At 45.1% G+C, this 20,209-nt stretch overlaps 1 protein-coding gene across 3 annotated transcripts in view; it reads right to left on the bottom strand.

Moving 5' to 3' along the window:
• ANTXR2 (ANTXR cell adhesion molecule 2) overlaps positions 1-20,209 on the bottom strand; it is a 356,942-nt gene that overhangs the window by 322,004 nt on the left and 14,729 nt on the right. For all 3 annotated transcript variants that reach the window (XM_075352423.1, XM_075352424.1, XM_075352422.1), the window contains one exon: positions 10,273-10,344. In XM_075352423.1, coding sequence (XP_075208538.1) covers positions 10,273-10,344 — 72 coding nt within the window. The remainder of the gene's footprint in view (positions 1-10,272; positions 10,345-20,209) is intronic.

Here is a 20,209-nt window from a genome sequence, read left to right as displayed (position 1 = left end):
TCATATTGCAGCTGGGAGTGTGCACTTTCAGCCCATATTATATATATAATTGTATTTCTGAACATGTTTTTGTAAACAGTAAAATAACAAAACTTGTGTCACTGTCCAAATATTTCTGGACCTAACTGTATGTTCATGGCAGTAATGCAGATTCCATTTTTCACATTTTCACTCTTACATACAGCTATTGAATTTTTCAAGTCAGTATTCACACAGCAGTTTCTGCTATTTCATGTATTCCCCTTACATAGTCACTGGTGTGCATACCTTATCTCCCCATACTGAAACAGGATATGGCTGATACAGGTGCAGGGTATATAAGATTTTCCTTTCCAGGTGGGCGGCGCCTGATCAACGTGTTCCCATAGCTAGGTGCTCAGGTCCCTTTGTACTTTGTCTCCAAGACTAAGGCGGGCTTTGCACACTACGACATCGCAGGTGCGGTGGGGTCAAATTAAAAATGACGTACTTCCAGCATTGCATGCGACATCGTAGTGTGTAAAGGTTCGATGATACGATTAACGAGCGCAAAAGCGTCGTAATCGTATCATCATTGCAGCGTCGGCGTAATCCATAATTACGCTGACGCGACGGTGCGATGTTGTTCCTCGCTCCTGCGGCAGCACACATCGCTGTGTGTGAAGTCGCAGGAGCAAGGAACATCTCCTACCGGCGTCACCGTGGCTTCCGTAGGATATGCGGAAGGAAGGAAGTGGGCGGGATGTTTACATCCCGTTCATCTCCGCCCCTCCACTCCTATTGGCCGCCTGCCGTGTGACGTCGATGTGACACCGCACGACCCGCCCCCTTAATAAGGAGGCGTGTCGCCAGCCAGAGCGACGTCCCAGGACAGGTGAGTCCATGTGAAGCTGCCGTAGCGATAATGTTCGCTACGGCAGCTATCACAAGGATATCGCAGCTGCGACGAGGGCGGGGACTATCGCGCTCGGCATCGCAGCATCGGCTTGCGATGTCGCAGCGTGCAAAGTACCCCTTAGGCTACTTTCACACTTGCGTTGGACGGCTTCCGTAGCATTGCGTTGTGTGACGGACGCAACAGATGTATTGCATATAGTGGCACAGCGGATGCTACGGATCGTACAAAACAACGGAAAGCTTTTTTTTTTTATTTTTTTTTTTTATTTTTTTTTCTTCTTTACAGTTTACCGGCAGCAGACTATTGTGAACGATCAGCTGATCACTCTCAATAGCCGGCGGCCGCACGCTCAGCTGAGCGCTCTCACATGCCGGCGGGCGGGCGCTCAGCTGAGCGCTCTCACATGCCGGCGGCCGGGCGCTCAGCTGAGCGCTCTCACATGCCGGCGGCCGGTCGCTCAGCTGAGCGCTCTCACATGCCGGCGGGCGGGCACTCAGCTGAACGTTCGGCCACCGAAAGACAAAATAAAGTTTGTGATTTAAAAAAAAAAAAAAAAAAAAGAGCATGTGCAGTGAAATCCTACGGATTGCGCTGCTCAAAAAAAGTTACATGCTGCGTTTCTTCCACCAGACGCAGCGTCAAAATAACGACGCTGCGTCGTCCAGCGGATGCAACGCTGACACTTGCGTTACAGTACGTTGTCCATACAAGTCTATGGAGAATAGCGCATTGCGTTAACGGACTGCGCTATTCTCCATAGTGACGGACTCCGCTGAACGCAAGTGTGAAAGTACCCTAACTCTGTCTCTTCCTCAGAGCCTGTCTGCCGCCTTGACATTTTCCCGATTGCGGAGTTCTCCAGGAAGTGTCCCGTGACTGTCTGCTGTGGTTTCCGCCATCATCCGTCAGTTTGATCCTGTCTCCGGTCCCTGGTTACCTCGCTCTGCACATCTCGTCTGGATTCGGATTCTGCCTGTTGTCTCTACTCGGCACCTGAACTCGGTTCCAGTCATCCGTCCTGCCTACGGCTCCCTTTGGACTCCTGCAGATTTCTATAGGACTTAGACTTCGTACCTCCCGTGTTCCGGCTACCGTGCATTTAGGCCCTCTGGTGGGGTGACCGGACAGTCCCTGTATAGGGGTTAGCTCCGGGTTGCCTCTCTCGGGGAGTCCAGTGCATGGCCCAGTGAATCCACATCCAGGACATTACACATACCAGATTGCCTCCATGGCTCTTGGGTATTGGAGGGAAATTGTTCACAGCGTTTTCCATTAACTAGTCTGCAAAATATTTATCAGGTTTTAGGACTAATTTCTAATTGTTTGTGATTTGTAACTGAACCAAGTAAAAGTTATTTTTTATCATTAGTCACCCTGCTGATTTACCTACCTCTTGAGGCAATATACCACACAGATTGTCAAGAGAAATTTTCTAAGACATCCCTTGCTTTATTTGTTTTTTTTTAGTAGACAGTTACGACTTTCCTGAGGGCCCAGGTCAAGTGATGCCATCAGGGTGCATCTAGACGACTGTATGTATCGGTCCAAGATTGGACCACAATGTTCAGACTGATTGTGCGTCTCCCAACCCGACTGAGCATTACAGCTATAAATCTGCTCACTACTGGCATGCCGGATTGGTACGTCAGTCTCCGCAAGGAGAAAAGTTTTCCCCTTAGACACTGTCTTAGCTTCTCATACAGCCGGATCAGATCCATTCTTTGCACTGATGAGGGGCAATCACCCCGAAACGCCGTGTCTGCAAATTGAGGTTCTGATCTGGCATAAATCCTAATGGCCACTTTACACACAGAGATAAATCTTTGGCAGATCTGTGGTTGCAGTGAAATTGTGGACAATCAGTGCCAGGTTTGTGGCTGTGCACAAATGGAATAATATGTCCATGATTTCACTGCAACCACAGATCTGCCAAAGATTTATCTCTGTGAGTAAAGTGGCCTTAAGTCACATGACAAGACTCCTTAAAGGGTCACTTTTGCCTTTTAAGATTTTAAGATTGCTGCTTCTAATAGGTGGCACTAGAGTTAACCTACTTCATCTCTGAAGAGACAATTAGCATATTTGCCAGAGGAGCATTGCAGCTATTAGTCGCCTCACCACTGACAGCCAGATTGATGTGTCAGTCTCTGCAAGGAAAAATGTTTTTCCTTTAGATCCCAACCCAAGTGTGACATTTTCATAAATTTCTGTACCGCTGTCATGTTCAGGTTGGGAGACATGAGTGCAGTCCAAGTAATACGGTCCAATATTGGACCGATTTTTACTTTACAAATTAACAAAACTGTTAGACATTACAGTTCTCAAAAAAGGGGTTATCATGTACCTATCTAATGGGGCAGACATTGTAGAATATCCTCACTAAAGTACATAACAGTCAGATAGTAGTGTCAGCACAATAATACCATCAGCTTCACATTGTCTATCAGAGTATGCTCACCACACTAAAAATGAAGACTAAAGCAGGCTTTACATGCTACGACATCGCTAGCATTTGCTGGTGATGTCGAGCGTGATAGCACCCGCCCCGTCGTACGGCCGATATGTGGTGATCGCTGCTGTAGCGAACATTATCGCTACAGCAGCGTCACACGCACATATCTGCTCTGCGACATCGCTCTGGCCGGCGATCCGCCTCCTTTCTAAGGGGGCGGGCCATGTGGCGTCACAGCGATGTCACACGGCAGGCGTCCAATAGAAGCGGAGGGGCGGAGATGAGTGGGACGTAACCTCCTGCCCACCTCCTTCCTTCCTCATTGCCGATGGAGGCAGGTAAGGAGATGTTTGTCGCTTCTGCGGTGTCACACATAGCGATGTGTGCTGCCGCAGGAACGACAAACAACATTGCTAATAAGCAGAAAACGATTTTTTATTTCAGGACGACCTCTCCGCGGCAAACGATTTTGCCCTCTTTTGCGATCGTTTAACATTGCTCTAAAGTGTTACACGCTGCGATCTCGTTAATGAGGCCGGATATGCGTCACAAACCCCGACGATAATTCATTAACGATATCGTAGCGTGTAAAGCCCCATTAACATTGTGACCGCTATATTGAATAGTTTTGCTGCATCCATGGCCACCACAGCTTTACAGATGTGTGCAGCATATGATAAAATTTTGCCTGTTCCTCTGTCATCCTAAGTCCTACACAGTAAGGCTATGTTCACACTGGGAGTTTTTGCAGCGTTTTTTAGCTGCGGATTTGCCTTGGGTTTATTCAAATCCATGTTAATAAAACGCTCCTTTTTCCAGACCAAGCTAGAAGTCTATAAGATTTCTGAAATCTCATGCACACACACACAAATCACCTCCAGGATTCTTTCCTGATGGTTTTGTGAACCACCTCCGGTTTTGCTGTGTTATGAAAAGAATGAACATGTCAATTCTTTTCAGAGCTTTTGCCACGGTTTTTCTCCCTAGTGAGGTGTGGACTCGCAGACACCCTGGATCGGAGGGTAACCGAGTTAATGAAAAAACCCGGTTCCTTCCTGGAATTGATCAGGGGTTTCTGGCCGGTACTTCAAAATGATGGAGGAAAGGATAGGGGGATTGGAGCAGGTGCGGTATATTTACCGAATCACCGGCACGGCTGTACACTGCCGCGGCCACTCCATCACTTCCCAGGTCGCTCATTACCTTCATTACATATTTACTGCATCTGACTGCAACCGATCTCCCAAACCTTAGAATACCAGCCCCCAGCTGTGGGATTTATCTTGTCTGAGTATCAAATTTAGGGGGACCGCATGCTGTTTTTTTAATTTTTTTTTATTATTTAAATAATTAAAAAAAACAGCATGGGATCCCTCTTATTTTGATACATAGCCAAGATAAGCACATGGCTGGGGGTTGCAGCCTGTAGCCTTGGGCTTTATCTCTGCTTGGTATTATAATATGGGGGACCCTACATCAATATTTTTATTTATTTATTTTTTACTGTACTGAGTCTGTGATAAGTTGCAGTCAGACGCTGTCACATAGGCTAGGGGCACGAGTGACTGCAACCAATTACAGACACCAGTGGGGGAAAAAGCAGTGAATATGCATGACGCTAATGAGCGGCCCCGGAAGTAGGAGGGGCCGCAGGAGCAGGTACGGTTGAGTTTAGAATGTATGGGCTCCTTCCAGGTTAGTAGGCGTCATCAGCTCGGTTAGTGAGCATGACTGGCTTGGTTAGTGAGCTTGGCAATGTTTTCTCCCTTCCACTATAATCATGCTTCGCCATCCCCCTGCCCCCCATGTGGTAGGGGTGTGTTGAAATTACTTCATACCTGGAAGGAGCCCGTACATTCTAGCATCTACAGAGCAGGTACAGCGATGTCGGAGACTGGTAAATATAGAGTGGGTGCTTTACTTTTTTCTTTTTCTTTTTAGTTTTTTTTTTTTACTACCCAAGTGCCAGATCCAGGTCAATCCCGGCCGGCCCAGCACTCGGGTACTTTTGAACCCCTGCTGGTCTGGACTTGGTTCGTCCATCAAAGAAGTGCAAAAAAACGCTGTAAAAACGCCACAAAAAAAATGCACCAAAAACCGGAGATGATTCCCAGGACACATCCTGCTACAAGATCAGGTTTTGGTGAAGAAAAAAAAGCTGTAATAACACCCTGTGTGAACAAAGCCTAATAGAGATGCACATATGCCTCGTACAATTTTCCATTTGTACCATTAAAACTGAAGAGTGGTTTTCAAATGTTAGCTCTAAACGTCAGCTTTCTTTTCATAAACTGCAGATGTCCCAACTAACCATCCTTTGTCCTTACCCTGCTCCTCTGTCCAAGACTAAGGGAAACAGGAAAAAACTGTACATTCATTTCTGATGTTCTACGATGACCCAGTGCTAAAGGAATGCTGTTTACTGATCACTGGTCACACATCGGGTCGTGTAAGGATTTGCTCACTAAGGTTTTTAAATGTAGAAAGAAATTAGAAAATAAGAACAACTGACTGACTCACAACTTGATTAATAGCTCTGTATGACATAAGAATAACATTTTGGTTTGTCCTCAGTCGTTAAAAGAAGAAGGAAGAAGAATACAAGTACGGCGTATGGAATAGGCAATGACATATTTACTAATAATATTTGCTAATAAGTACAACTGAAAACCTGGCACAACCATAAAGTTGAACCAGAGCTTAGAGTAAGGACCGCACAGTCACAATCATGATGGGTTTTTTTTTCCTCCATATTGAATGCATACACATTGTTTATGAAGAAATAAAGATCAAGTATTTTTTATTGGTACATTGTGCTTTTTCATGAATTACTCAACCATAACAACAACTTACCTATATGTAAAATGAATACTTCAACCTGAATATATGAAATTGCAATATATCAAGAGAAACCAAAGAAAATCTTAAGAACGTTATTTCAGGGACTTTTTTAGGCCTGCAACACACATCCGTTTAAAACGTGCGTGTTTGGTCCGTTTCCGTACATACTGGAGATACGACCAAATGTGCACATATGTTTTTTTATGTTTAAAAAATAAGAAATAACGTTTGGAACTCAATTCTATGTCTGAACTGGGTGCAAAAACCTAAAAAAACATCACTATGGGGAGATAAGGTATGCACACCAGTGACTATGTAAGGGGAATACATGTAATAGCAGAAACTGCTGTGTGAATACTGACATGAAAAATTCAATAGCTATATGTAAGAATGAAATGTGGAAAATGAAACCTGCATTACTGCCATGAATATATGAATAAAGAGAAATTTAGCTACTGAATTGATCAATGCAATAGAGCCCCAACACTACTCTTTATTCATATATTCATGGCAGTAATGCAGGTTTCATTTTCCACATTTCATTCTTACATATAGCTATTGAATTTTTCATGTCAGTATTCACACAGCAGTTTCTGCTATTACATGTATTCCCCTTACATAGTCACTGGTGTGCATACCTTATCTCCCCATAGTGATGTTTTTTTAGGTTTTTGCACCCAGTTCAGACATAGAATTGAGTTCCAAACGTTATTTCTTATTTGTTAGTAGTTTTTCGTTTGTGAACCCTCCCCATACACACCTATTGCCAATCCACATCGTATATATAGCCTGGGTCTCAGATTCCCATACACGGTAAGTTTTTTAACTGCATGAGAGGACACACACAAGCTAGGGACCCCAATGTAGAGAAATACTTTGGCGTAGTGTTGGGGCTCTATTGCATTGATCAATTCAGTAGCTAAATTTCTCTTTATTCATATATTCATGGCAGTAATGCAGGTTTCATTTTCCACATTTCATTCTTACATATAGCTATTGAATTTTTCATGTCAGTATTCACACAGCAGTTTCTGCTATTCCATGTATTCCCCTTACATAGTCACTGGTGTGCATACCATATCTCCCCATAGTGATGTTTTTTTAGGTTTTTGCACCCAGTTCAGACATAGAATTGAGTTCCAAACGTTATTTCTTATTTGTTAGTAGTTTTTCGTTTGTGAACCCTCCCCATACACACCTATTGCCAATCCACATCGTATATATAGCCTGGGTCTCAGCTTCCCATACACGGTAAGTTTTTTAACTGCATGAGAGGACACACACAAGCTAGGGACCCCAACGTAGAGAAATACTTTGGCGTAGTGTTGGGGCTCTATTGCATTGATCAATTCAGTAGCTAAATTTCTCTTTATTCATATATTCATGGCAGTAATGCAGGTTTCATTTTCCACATTTCATTCTTACATATAGCTATTGAATTTTTCATGTCAGTATTCACACAGCAGTTTCTGCTATTACATGTATTCCCCCTACATAGTCACTGGTGTGCATACCTTATCTCCCCATAGTGATGTTTTTTTAGGTTTTTGCACCCAGTTCAGACATAGAATTGAGTTCCAAACGTTATTTCTTATTTGTTAGTAGTTTTTCGTTTGTGAACCCTCCCCATACACACCTATTGCCAATCCACATCGTATATATAGCCTGGGTCTCAGCTTCCCATACACGGTAAGTTTTTTAACTGCATGAGAGGACACACACAAGCTAGGGACCCCAACGTAGAGAAATACTTTGGCGTAGTGTTGGGGCTCTATTGCATTGATCAATTCAGTAGCTAAATTTCTCTTTATTCATATATTCATGGCAGTAATGCAGGTTTCATTTTCCACATTTCATTCTTACATATAGCTATTGAATTTTTCATGTCAGTATTCACACAGCAGTTTCTGCTATTACATGTATTCCCCTTACATAGTCACTGGTGTGCATACCTTATCTCCCCATAGTGATATTTTTATGTTTAAAGGCACACGTGCGTGTTATTTGATCTTCCATGTGTTCGTGTGCGTCCCACGTTTTTTGCTCCGTTTGGCACGGAAGCATGTTCGTTTTTGGGACGGAGCACGCACACACGGGCATAATGTTAGCCTACGGGAGTCCAAATAAAACGTTCCTTCAACGGATGTGTGCTTATGTTGTCCGTGAGAAATGTCCGTGTGTGATGCAAAATGTCGTTACTACATGTCAGAAGACAGAGTAGCGGGATGAGAATGAACTCGGGTGAACTTCACCCGACTTCATTGTCATACCGCGGCTCTGTCTGTGTGCCGCGTACTGATTAGCGGTCACCTGTAAAGGATTCACCGGTGACCGCTAATCCCCCGAGTGACTGAAGTGTCCCCCCCGCTCTCATACTCACCGATCCCCGATCACCGGCGCTGCGCGGCGTTCACACTGCTCCGGCGGCTTTTTCTAATTTGAAAAAGCCGGCCGCTCATTAAACAATCTCGTATTCCCTGCTTTCCCAGCCCACTGGCGCCTATGATTGGTTGCAGTGAGACACGCCCCCACGCTGAGTGACAGGTGTCTCACTGCACCCAATCACAGCAGCCGGTGGCCGTGTCACTATGGAGTATAGAAATAAATAATTAAATAATTAAAAAAACCGGCGTGCGGTTCCCCCCAAATTTAATACCAGCCAGATAAAGCCATATGGCTGAAGGCTGGTATTCTCAGGATGGGGAGCTCCACATTATGGGGAGCCCCCCAGCCTAACAATATCAGTCAGCAACCGCCCAGAATGGCCGCATACATTAGATGCGACTGTTCTGGGACAGTACCCGGCTCTTCCCGATTTGCCCTGGTGCGTTGGCAAATCGGGGTAATAAGGAGTTATTGGCAGCCCATAGCTGCTAATAAATCCTAGATTAATCATGTCAGGCGTCTCCCCGAGATACCTTCCATGATTAATCTGTAAATTACAGTAAATAAACACACACACCTGAAAAATCCTTTATTAGAAATAAAAAACACAAACACATTCCCTGGTTCACCAATTTAATCAGCCCCAAAAAGCCCTCCATGTCCGGCGGAATCCAGGATGATCCAGCGTCGCTTCCAGCTCTGCTGCATGAAGGTGACAGGAGCTGCAGAAGACACCAGATTTGGTGACTATAACCTGCGGCTACCACCACCGGGCTCTTATATACTGCTTTCTAACATGCTGTATATAAGAACTCAGGTCGCTGTGTAGAACATAAAAATCCCTTTATAATACTTACCTAAACGGTCGCTGTGGTGGAGTTGGGTCATATGGGTGTCTCCGTTCTCCAGTGTCGGCGCCTCCTCTTTCAGCCATCTTTGCTATCCTGCTTCTGAAGCCTGTGTGCATGACGCATCCTACGTCTTACACTCTCACCAGTCCTGCGCAGGACCTCAATGCCGCACGTGTGCATGACATAGAAGGCGTCATGTTCCCAAGCTTCAGAAGAAGGATGACAAAGATGGCCGAAAGAGGAGATACCGGCACCGGAGAACGGAGACGCCCATATGACCCAACTCCACCGCAGCGAATGTTTAGGTAAGTATTATAAAGTGATTTTTACATTCTACACAGCGGCCTGGGCTTTTACAGCATGTAAGAATGCTGTATATAAGAGCCCACTGGTGGAAGTCGCAGCTTATAGGCCGAAAAACTGGTGACAGGTTCCCTTTAACAGATGAATAAAGAAATAAAGAAATGACAAAGCTTGTACTATACCTTGTAATGTTAAATACGGAGAGCACACTGATGCTCTCCATGCTGCTGGAAAAAATGTCTCTATGTAAAACAAGGACATGTGAACATCACCACAGATTATAATGGGAACGAATGGGAACATGAGAAAAATGGACGAATGGACGCACATACGTGTGACATGGACGTCTGATTGAGGCCTTATTTGAGTCTTGTATGAAAACACTCTCAGGATAGAATGAGCGTCCCATTGCTAAAGAAACATTTTACCATCAGTGTGAATTTTCCTTTTTTATAAAATATAGGTTGAAACAACGAAAATGATATCAGAATCAGTATTTTCTTTACTGTTGTCTATAAGCAGACGATCTGGTTACAAATGTCACAGATCACACCCAACTTTACCTCACAAATCTTTCTGTGAGCGTCTCCACAAAGTTGTAGATTTCACGCCAGTTTTGTGCCACACTTCCAGACCTTAAAAAGGAGAAAGGAAAAAGCAAGTTACTAGAGATGTCCGGCTGCGGGGAGTGGTGGTCATGTGTCATACAGAATTTATTACATAGGATTTTCAAGCTATCACAAATAATACCTTTTGCTATAAGGCTATGTGCGCACGTGTGCGTATTACATGCAGTTACGCTGCGATCTATGGAGATTGTGCAGGAGCCGTGCACACATGGCATATTAGAACGCAGCGATTCGGCTGCTGCCCGAATTGCTGCGTTCTAAGAAGTGACATGTCACTTCTTCCGTGCGGTTTGCATGCTGTCTATAGGGAGAGGCAGCATGCAGAGCGCACGTTCTCTGCCGGCACCATGCGCTTCAGAACGCAGCTTTTCAGCTGCGCTCTGAAGCGCACCTTTTAGGTGCGGTGCAGAGCGCACACATGCGCACATAGCCTAACATCTAAACACATATACGTACTGTGGAGAAACCTCTGAATAGCTATATCTAATTTTTATGGCCATTTCCTACATCTGGTAAAAACCTCATCAGACAGATATATACCTAAGGGGTACTTTGCACACTACGACATCGCAGGTGCGATGTCGGTGGGGTCAAATTGAAAGTGACGCACATCCGGCATCGCAGGCGACATCGTAGTGTGTAAAGCCTAGATGATACGATTAACGAGCGCAAAAGCGTCGTAATCATATCATCGGTGTAGCGGCGGCGTAATCCATAATTACGCTGACGCGATGGTCCGATGTTGTTCCTCGCTCCAGCAGCAGCACACATCGCTGTGTGTGAAGCCGCAGGAGCGAGGAACATCTCCTACCTGCGTCACCGCGGCTCCCGTAGGATATGTAGAAGGGAGAAGGTGGGCGGGATGTTTACATCCCGCTCATCTCCGCCCCTCCGCTCCTATTGGCCGCCTGCCGTGTGACGTCCGAGGACAGGTGAGTGCATGTGAAGCTGCCGTAGCGATAATATTCGCTACGGCAGCTATCACAAGGATATCGCAGCTGTGACGGGGGCGGGGACTATCGCTCTCGGCATCGCAGCATCGGCTTGTAATGTCGCAGCAAACAAAGCCCACCTTAGTGTATCTGCTGAAGAACCAAGCTTGCCTTGTGACACTTCTAGAATAGAAACTATGATATGAATGGAGGCATCAAGAGTGTGCCCAAGCTAGCCGGACATGCACCTTTATGCTTATTGGTGCACACTTGGTTCCACTTGCGCATAGCTTCTGATGTGAGAGCACTGGGAGCGATATGCTAATGACCATCTGCTGCGGGTGTCAGATGAGAGTCATGCGACTGTGATACGATCTTGGGATCGGATCACAGCTGTGGAAAGGAGGGAAGGACTAATCCCACCATCTCCTCCGCTGCCTGTCTCTGCGTACATCGCACTGCGTTCGGATGACATGTGAGTGCAGTGCGATGTTTCACATGCACCCATAGACTTGCCGAAACTCTGGCGTGAGAAATCAATCGCAGATGGACACTACTCCAGATTTTCTCTCATTTCACTCGGGCGAGTCATACACAAGTGTGACTCTGCCCTAACACTCGCAATCAGCATGCGTACAGGGCATAGAGGTATGATATGGAAATAACACACAAGGAAAATAAGGTTCAAGGCTGCCTTTAAGTGGCTAGCATCACACATCCCAAGTTACACCTTGTGTATATGTAATATTATCTAACAAACAACATTGGTATAAAAATCCTTCAGTATTAAACAATATTAAAACGAGGTGTGGCAACAATATAAGGAAACTGTTCTTTCATAGGAACAGTAAATATCAGAAGAAGAATGAAGCTAAGTCATCCTTACTGATCCAAGAAAAAATGAGAACTCTTCCTGGTCACGGAAAAACAACCACTCACTGTCTGACCAGATGGTTTAAAACCACTTCCTCACTGAATAAATAGTATAATAAAAGTCTTTGAAATTAATTTTCCTGTTGGAAGGTGCTATAGCCCCATGGCTGTGTACTTTATATACTCTATGTATTTGTAGCACCCCACGGGCAGGTGTTTTGACCTACTCGTTGCCGGGCCAGGAGTGCAGATCCTCAGTTCCGTTGCCCCGAGGAGTACAGAATGGAGGGTTGGAGGGAGGCAGGAAGGATGGAGGTAGTAGTCAGGGTTTAGGAAAGTCTATTAAGATCATGACACCACCTGTGGTACACGGCCAAGGATTGGGGCCAACGCTGCAGGGTCTCTCACCAGGGCAAATGTTAGGTGCAGCCGGGATGGTGTCACTCCCCACAGGCCGAGCGGGATTACCCCGGGAGGATGGAGGGGGTAGTGTTAGTCCCCATTGGTGCCACCGCACTGGGCGACAGAGAGGCAGAGACAGGGGCTGCGGTTCCAGGTCTTTTTACTCACAAGTCTTTCAGACGCTCCCCAGGGTACCGTTCTCTGCCACAATTGGCTCTAGCCGATAGCGGATCCGTGAAAGGTCAAGTCCGGTGTGTGTGTCAGCCTGTGAGCCCTCTCCTCCTTTGAAGTATCGGACCCCCGTGGCATGAAGAACTTGAAGGTTCCGGTGTCAGTAAAGTCTCCCGTTCTGTATGCTGATAGCGTGGTTCCGTTATGGGGCCGGTCCTCAAGCCCGGATCCTATATGCTAATTGCTGCAGACTCGTGGGACGGGTCCAGTGACTGTTCTTAGCTGTTCCCCGCGACCCTTGCAGCGTTGGTATACAAATTGAAGCATGCCTGCCCTAGGATTCTGCATCCCGACTGCGCCAGTCCTGTGGAAGCAGCTGCCCTGCTTCTCCCAGTCCAGCGACTGTGTTGAATGTCTTGGCCCACAGAGTTGCTCGCGGCACATCCGCTCTGCTCTGTGTCTGAAGCTAAACTCCTTGTTGTAGTTGTGTTGCGTATTCTGAGCTGTTGCCCCCAGTAGCTGCCACCAACTGATTCACTGCTCTCACCAGGTCAACCTGCTCTTCCCACTGTGTGCTACTGACACCCCCTGGTGGTTGCCTCTTCCTGCCCCTGAGTCCCAGTCGTGTGGATCTGGGGAGCCTCCTGTAAACCCACTGCTGTAGTGGCCCCCTACTGTGAACCGACCCTGGCCCAGTCACCATTGGGGAGGGAAACCCACTGACTGTATGTTTGTGTAGGTGGAAACCAGTACCGACCTTCCCTGGACCCAGGATAAGTATTACACTCTAATGGGGGTGCAGTACCCTGTGGCACCTGAAGCCTCAGGGGTGCCACACATTCAGTTTGGCAGTGGTCTGATCAGACCATGAGTGAACGGCCTTCCACAAGTAGCAGGATTCCTCATTTATTACTGTAACAGTCGTGAGGGCTTGGATTTAGTTTGCTGATACAGTATATATTGTATCTGGTAGAGCACAACTTCTGTATAAAGCAATTACAGGACAAACAGTGATACTGTACACCAATATAATGAAATGCAGATGCTTCATGTGTTTTCTTCTTGTTTTGTTTTAAAGGAAATCTGTGACCACGATTTTGCTCCCCCACCTGAGACTAGGGTAATGTAGGGGCAGCAACTCTGATTCCAGCAATGTATCACTTAAAGGGAATCTTTCAGCAGGTTTTTGCTTCCTCATCTGAGAGAAGAATAATGTATGCAAAAAAGACCTTCAATTCAACGAGGTATCACTTAGATTACTGAGTGCAGCGGTTGTGACACAATCAGATTTTTTAGATTAAAAGCCGCTTTACATGCAACGACATCGCTAACGAGATATCGCTGGGGTCACGGAATTCGTGACACACATCTGGCCTCGTTAGCGACGTCGTTGCGTGTGACACCCATGAGCGACCGCTAACGATCAGAAATACTCACTAAATCGTTGATTGTTGACACGTCGTTCATTTTCAAAATATCGTTACTCATTTGGGACACAGGTTGTTCGTCGTTCCTGAGGCAGCACACATCGCTACGTGTGACACCCCGGGAATGATGAACAACAGTGTTCCTGCGTCCTCCGGCAACGAGGTGGGTGTGGCTTTCATGTGGTTGCTCTCCGCCCCTCCACTTCTATTGGCGGGCCACTGTGTGACGTCGCTGTGACGAGGCACGACCCTCCCCCTTAAAAAAGAGGTTGTTCGCCAGCCACAGCGATGTCGTTAGGAAGGTAAGTAGTGCGACGCGTGCCGGCGATATTGTTCGCCACGGCCAGCGATTTTCCCGTGACGCACAAATGACGGGGGCGGGTGCTATTGCTAGCGACATCGCTAGCGATGTCGCTGCATGTAAAGCAGCCTTTAGTCATGTAGCAGAGTCCAGAGAGCTGTCCCTGCCCACACCAGGCTCTCTATAGAGATTGTGCATTGACATTGAGGTGTCAATCAGAAGAGGGGGCGTGCCAGACTGCCATGTGTTTAACTTTGTAGTTCTGCAGTGATAAGGGTCCTGCTCCTTAAACAAACATACCAAATAATCAACAGATCAGACTGTGAAAAGACAGGCATCCCTAAATCCTATGTTTTAACCTTTTGGTCATGCTGTTTTCAGCTTACATAGCAAAAGCCTGCTGAAATATTCCCTTTAATGAGCTGCTTGGTGTGATTTTGATAAAATCACTATTTTATCAAATGCAGATCTAGCATCTGAATTTCAAGCTCTGGATAACCCCACCCACCCCACTGACTGACAGCTTTCTGTCTAAACACAGTGTACACATAAAGTTGAAAATTAGTGTTGTGGGAGGGAATATGCAGAGCTCAGCATTTAGATGGTAGAGCTGCAATAGATAAAACAGGGATTTCATCAAAATCACATCAAGCAGCCCAGTAAGTGAAATCAATTTCTCTGTATCTACATCATGCTGCTCTCAGATAAGGTGGCAAAAACCTGCTGACAGAGTCCCTTTAAGATCTTAGAGTTGTAATTCAGCTTCAGGAAAATAGGCTTTGATTGACTATATCTGATGAATGAAACCAGGTCGTGGAATGCAGATAGTTGTTATCACAGACTTAATAAAATGTGAAGCATTCTAGAATATACACACAAGAATGATGCAATAGACTCAGACTTGCCAACGTGACACAAAACAAAACAAAAGTTAACATTTCTATCCAATAAAGTATACAGCTGTAAAAGACATCATATGACTTCTTATTCAATACAGTAATCCCTCTAATTTATGTAAACAATGTCCCATAGAGGATGAATTGAGCAGTGCATGATTGGCCTTTAGTGGGGACTCAACAAGACTACTGGAGCTGACCCCACCATCTCATTGACTTGTTTCTTAAGGAAAATGCAGTGTCTCCATGAGGCACCATACATTCACTTTCTGCAGTAAAGATTCCACTCATACCATCATAGTGATATGGCATGTTTGCTACAGTATTATATACAGTGTGTCCACCCATATCCTGTCCACCGCCATTAACTTGAGAACGGCAGCAGCTATAGGCATAGACGTCGTGTCTAGGTATAGTAAAGTAGCCATGCGCTACGCAATGAAACCACCTATAGCGCCACCTGGTGGAAAACAGCGGAATTAGCATTTTTATCTCAAAAACGGAACGAGATAGAGAAAAAAGTGAATTACAAAGTTGTAGGGCATCATCAATTCAATACGAATCGACAACTTCCATACAGAAATGCTATGATTAGAACGTGTAAAACACACAAGGCTGCGGACTTACAAGACAAAACAACCACTGATCTCGAGGAGACCAGCCAGAGAAAACACCGCCAGCAGCCAACGAGGGCGCTCAACACAGTGAAATCCTAGGTGCATTGCCCCCTGGGAAATATGCAAATCAAAAAAGTCTGTGGAGCCTCTGTTACGAGTCTCGACACAGAAACTAGTCAGATATTCCTCCGGGAAGGACCTAGCCAAGGAGTGGCTCTTTTTAGGAGACCACCATAACCACCATATTAAGTGGCCCTTTTAGTCACTATCCAACTCTTTGACAAGTTTAAAGATATGACAAGGGAAATACCAAGGCCAGGTATCCATCCACTGAGAGCTGTTTTGGGGTATTGCCCCTCATCAGTGTGGAGTAGGATTTTGGCCAGGTGGGAGCAATGCCTAGTAGACCAACAAGACAAAACAATCACTGATCTCGGGGAGACCAGCCAGAGAAAACCCCACCGGCAGCCAACGAGGGCGCTCAACACAATGAAATCCTAGGTGCATTGCCCCCTGGGAAATATGCAAATCAAAAAAGTCTGTGGAGCCTCTGTTAGGAGTCTCGACACAGAAACCAACCAGATATCCCTCCGGGAAGGACCTAGCCAAGGAGTGGCTCTTTTTAGGAGACCACCATAACCACCATATTAAGTTGCCCTTTTAGTCAATATCCAACTCTTTGACAAGTTTAAAGATATGACAAGGGAAATACCAAGGTCAAGGCCAAGGTTGCGGACTTGAAGCGATACCTCATGGAGACCTTCCTACAAGTCATTGGGTATGGTGGCTGCGTGGAGTGGCCTCCACGCTCACCTGACCTGTCCCCATTGGACTTCTTTCTGTGAGGTCACATCAAACAGCAGGTGTATGCGACCCCTCCACCAACATTGCAGAACCTACGACGACGTATCACAGATGCTTGTGCAAACGTGTCACCTACCATATTGCACAACATGCAGCAAGATACAGTATGCTATCCAGAGTCCAGATGTGCATTGCAGCTGACGGGGGCCACTTTAAGCATCAAAGTTAAATGAGCGCCATATGCGTGACCAGCATTCACTGTTTTGGGGGGGTCATGGGTTTCATATCATAGCATTTCTGTATGCAAGGTGTCGATTCGTATTAAATTGATGATGCCCTACAACTTTGAAATTCACTTTTTTTCGCTATCTCGTTCCGTTTTTGAGATAAAAATGCTAAATCCGTTGTTTTCCACCAGGTGGCGCTATAGGAGGTTTCATTGTGTAGCGCATGGCTACTTTACTATACCTAGACACCACTTCTATGCCTATAGCTGCAGCCGTTCTCAAGTTAATGGCGGTGGACAGGATATGGGTGGACACACTGTATACAGTATGTATATATACTATATATAGAGAGAGAGAGACTGAGAGTAGTATATCAGCAGCATAAACAAATATTATTTAGATGGTCTTTGGTATACAATGTCAAAAATATAATCACATGCCGTGGATTTGTTCCGGAAATTTCTGCAACTGTCCCATTGATCGGAATTTAACTTTCAGTAATCCACGTGCTTCCTGCCAAAATAACCCCATTCACATAAGTGGAACTAATTTCTGCAATAAAATCTGCCACCTGTGACTCCTCTTTATTTGGAAGCTTTGAGGGTCATTATTTAGAGAACTGTTATGTTCAAGTAAAAAGTGCTCATTTTAGAAGTATATTTGGGATCATTGCTAGGCATATTATATTATTACAGTGGAACCTCGGTTTACGAGTAACTTGGTGTGCGAGTATTTCTCTATATGAGCAAAGCTTGCTGTAAATTTGTAACTCAGTTTACGAGCAAGCTTTGCTGTACGAGCAAATACCCACCGCACACACTTCCAGTTCCATACGCACAAACACACAAATTATGCTCACATATACTCCATTCTCTCGCCGGCCTCATACCTGGTTCTTGTAGTCCGTCAGTATGTGGATCCGGTAACCAGCGCGACCGATACAGGAGCTGCCTCTGTGCTTCCCAATGGCAGCGCGCTGACCAATTAGAGCCACTGTCGACAGTGCCCTGGCCAATCAGAGGCAAGCGGTTTAAGCCTCTGTTGTCAGCTTGCTAGCCAATCACAGAGGCAAGCAGCTCATGCCAATGATGACAGCCGCTGAAGGTCTGACAGCGGCAGCCCTTGCATCAGCCGCCATGGTTACCGGCAGATTGCAGGAACCATGACGGCGAGGAAACGGAGGATAAGTGAGCATAATGTGTGTGTGTGTGTGTGTGTGTGTGTGTGTGTGTGTGTGTGTGTGCGCGCGCATGTTTGTTCATCTGTGTGCGCACGCATGTTTGTGCGTGTGTGAAATGGCACAATAGGGGACCAGGATGGGATATTACTACTAGTTGTGGAACGAATTGTCTGCATTTCAATGATTTACCATGGGAAATTTTACTTTGCTACACGAGTAACTTGGTTTACTAGCCCTCTCCCAAAACGGATTGTTCTCGTAAACCAAGGGTCCACTGTATTGTAATAAAAAATGGCCAGGTTTATGTAGTGTAGTTTACTTCTAAGTTAATCAAACTTTTACACATAGCAGTATATACATAGCAAAATTTACGTATATACGGCTATACATTATTTTTCTCCCCATCCATTGTTTTCCCTAAGGCATCAGTAAAAATTATGCCATATCTGATCTGAGATCCTAGATACACACATACATACAGCTGAAACCAGACATTTAGATACACTATCTAAAAAGACACATCTGCATGTTTTTCTCACTGTCTGACAAGAAATCAGAATAAACCTTTCCCGTTTAATGCCAGAATGATGAGAGAGAGAATGTTTTAAAGCATTTTTATTACACACAGCAAGTCAAAAGTTTACATACACCCATGCTATGTCCGCACGCTGTGTTATGGTTTGACAACAAAACTGCACCTTCTGGCAGACTTTTGACAAATATTAACACTGCGTTTGACAAAAAAACGCAGTAACAATGGATGCGTTTTTGCTGTGTTTTTACCATGTTTTTGATTCGTTTTTGACTGCATTTTTAAAGGAGATATAAAATATTCTAGGATAGGACAATTGATAGATAGATAGATAGAATAGATAGAAAAATTGCTATGAAGAATAAATAGATAGGTAGATAGATAGATAGATAGATAGATAAATAGATAGATAGATAATGGATAGATAGATAGATAGATAGATAAATAGATAGAAAAATTGATATAAAGAATAAATAGATAGATGGATAGATAGATACATGGATAGATAGATAGATAGATAGAAAGAATAGATAAAAAAAAATAATAAGAAAGAACAGATAGAATAGATGGAAAGAAATAACAGAGCAAATGGAGGGATAGCTAGCTTGGCCAGCTGCTTTTTAATTTTTTTGGGGGGTAAAAAAATGACTTGGGGTCCCCAGGGTTTCATATCCAGCACAGGAACAGCAGCAGCTGCAAGCTGCAACCCTCAGTTGTTTGCTGTATCTTGGCTGGTTATGAAAAATAGAGGGAAACCCACACTTTCTTTTTAATAACTTGATTTTTTTTTTTTTTTAAATGACGTGGGGTCCCCTCCATTTTTCTAGAACCAGCCAAAGTACAGCAGACAACTGGGGGCTGATATTATTAGGATGGGAATGGCCATCGTCATTTGGCCCTTTCCAGCCTAGCAATAGCAGCCCACAGCCGCCCCAGAGGTGGCGCCAATTCTGGTGCTGGGCCCAGCTGTTCCCGTTGCCCTGGTGCGTGGGCAATCGGGTAATAAGGAGTTAATAACAGCCCACAGCTGCTACTAAGGCCTAGGTTAGTGATGGCAGGCTTCTATGAGACACCCCCATCACAAAGCTGTAAGTGAAAGTAAATAAATACAAACTCCCCAAAAATCCTTTATTTGAAATAAAAGACTAAAAATCCCTCTCTTTCACCATTTTATTAACCCCCCAAACACCCCTCCATGTCCGAAGTAATCCACATGAGGTCCCATGATGCTTCCAGCACTTCTACATTCCTGTCCATTTACAGTGAGCGCCATAAAACATGACTGCGCGCTGTGAGTTCCACGCAGCAAGTGAAGTGACTAGCGCTATCAGCGGTGCCATAATTCAGGTTAGCCGCAGCTACCGCTGGAGTTCTACACCTGTGACAGCAAATCACCCGAGTGACTGAACTGAGCTGCGCGATCAGTGGCACTGTCACTTAAGTGATTTGCGGTCACAGGTGAGTCCTCCACCTGTGACTGCAAATCAGACAGTGACTGAAGTGAGCCAC

This window comes from Anomaloglossus baeobatrachus, chromosome 1 (genome assembly GCF_048569485.1).
Source record: "Anomaloglossus baeobatrachus isolate aAnoBae1 chromosome 1, aAnoBae1.hap1, whole genome shotgun sequence".
NCBI lineage: Eukaryota > Metazoa > Chordata > Amphibia > Anura > Aromobatidae > Anomaloglossus > Anomaloglossus baeobatrachus.
The sequence above is the reverse complement of the archived record's forward strand: the minus strand, read 5'-3'. Positions and strand labels throughout refer to the sequence as shown.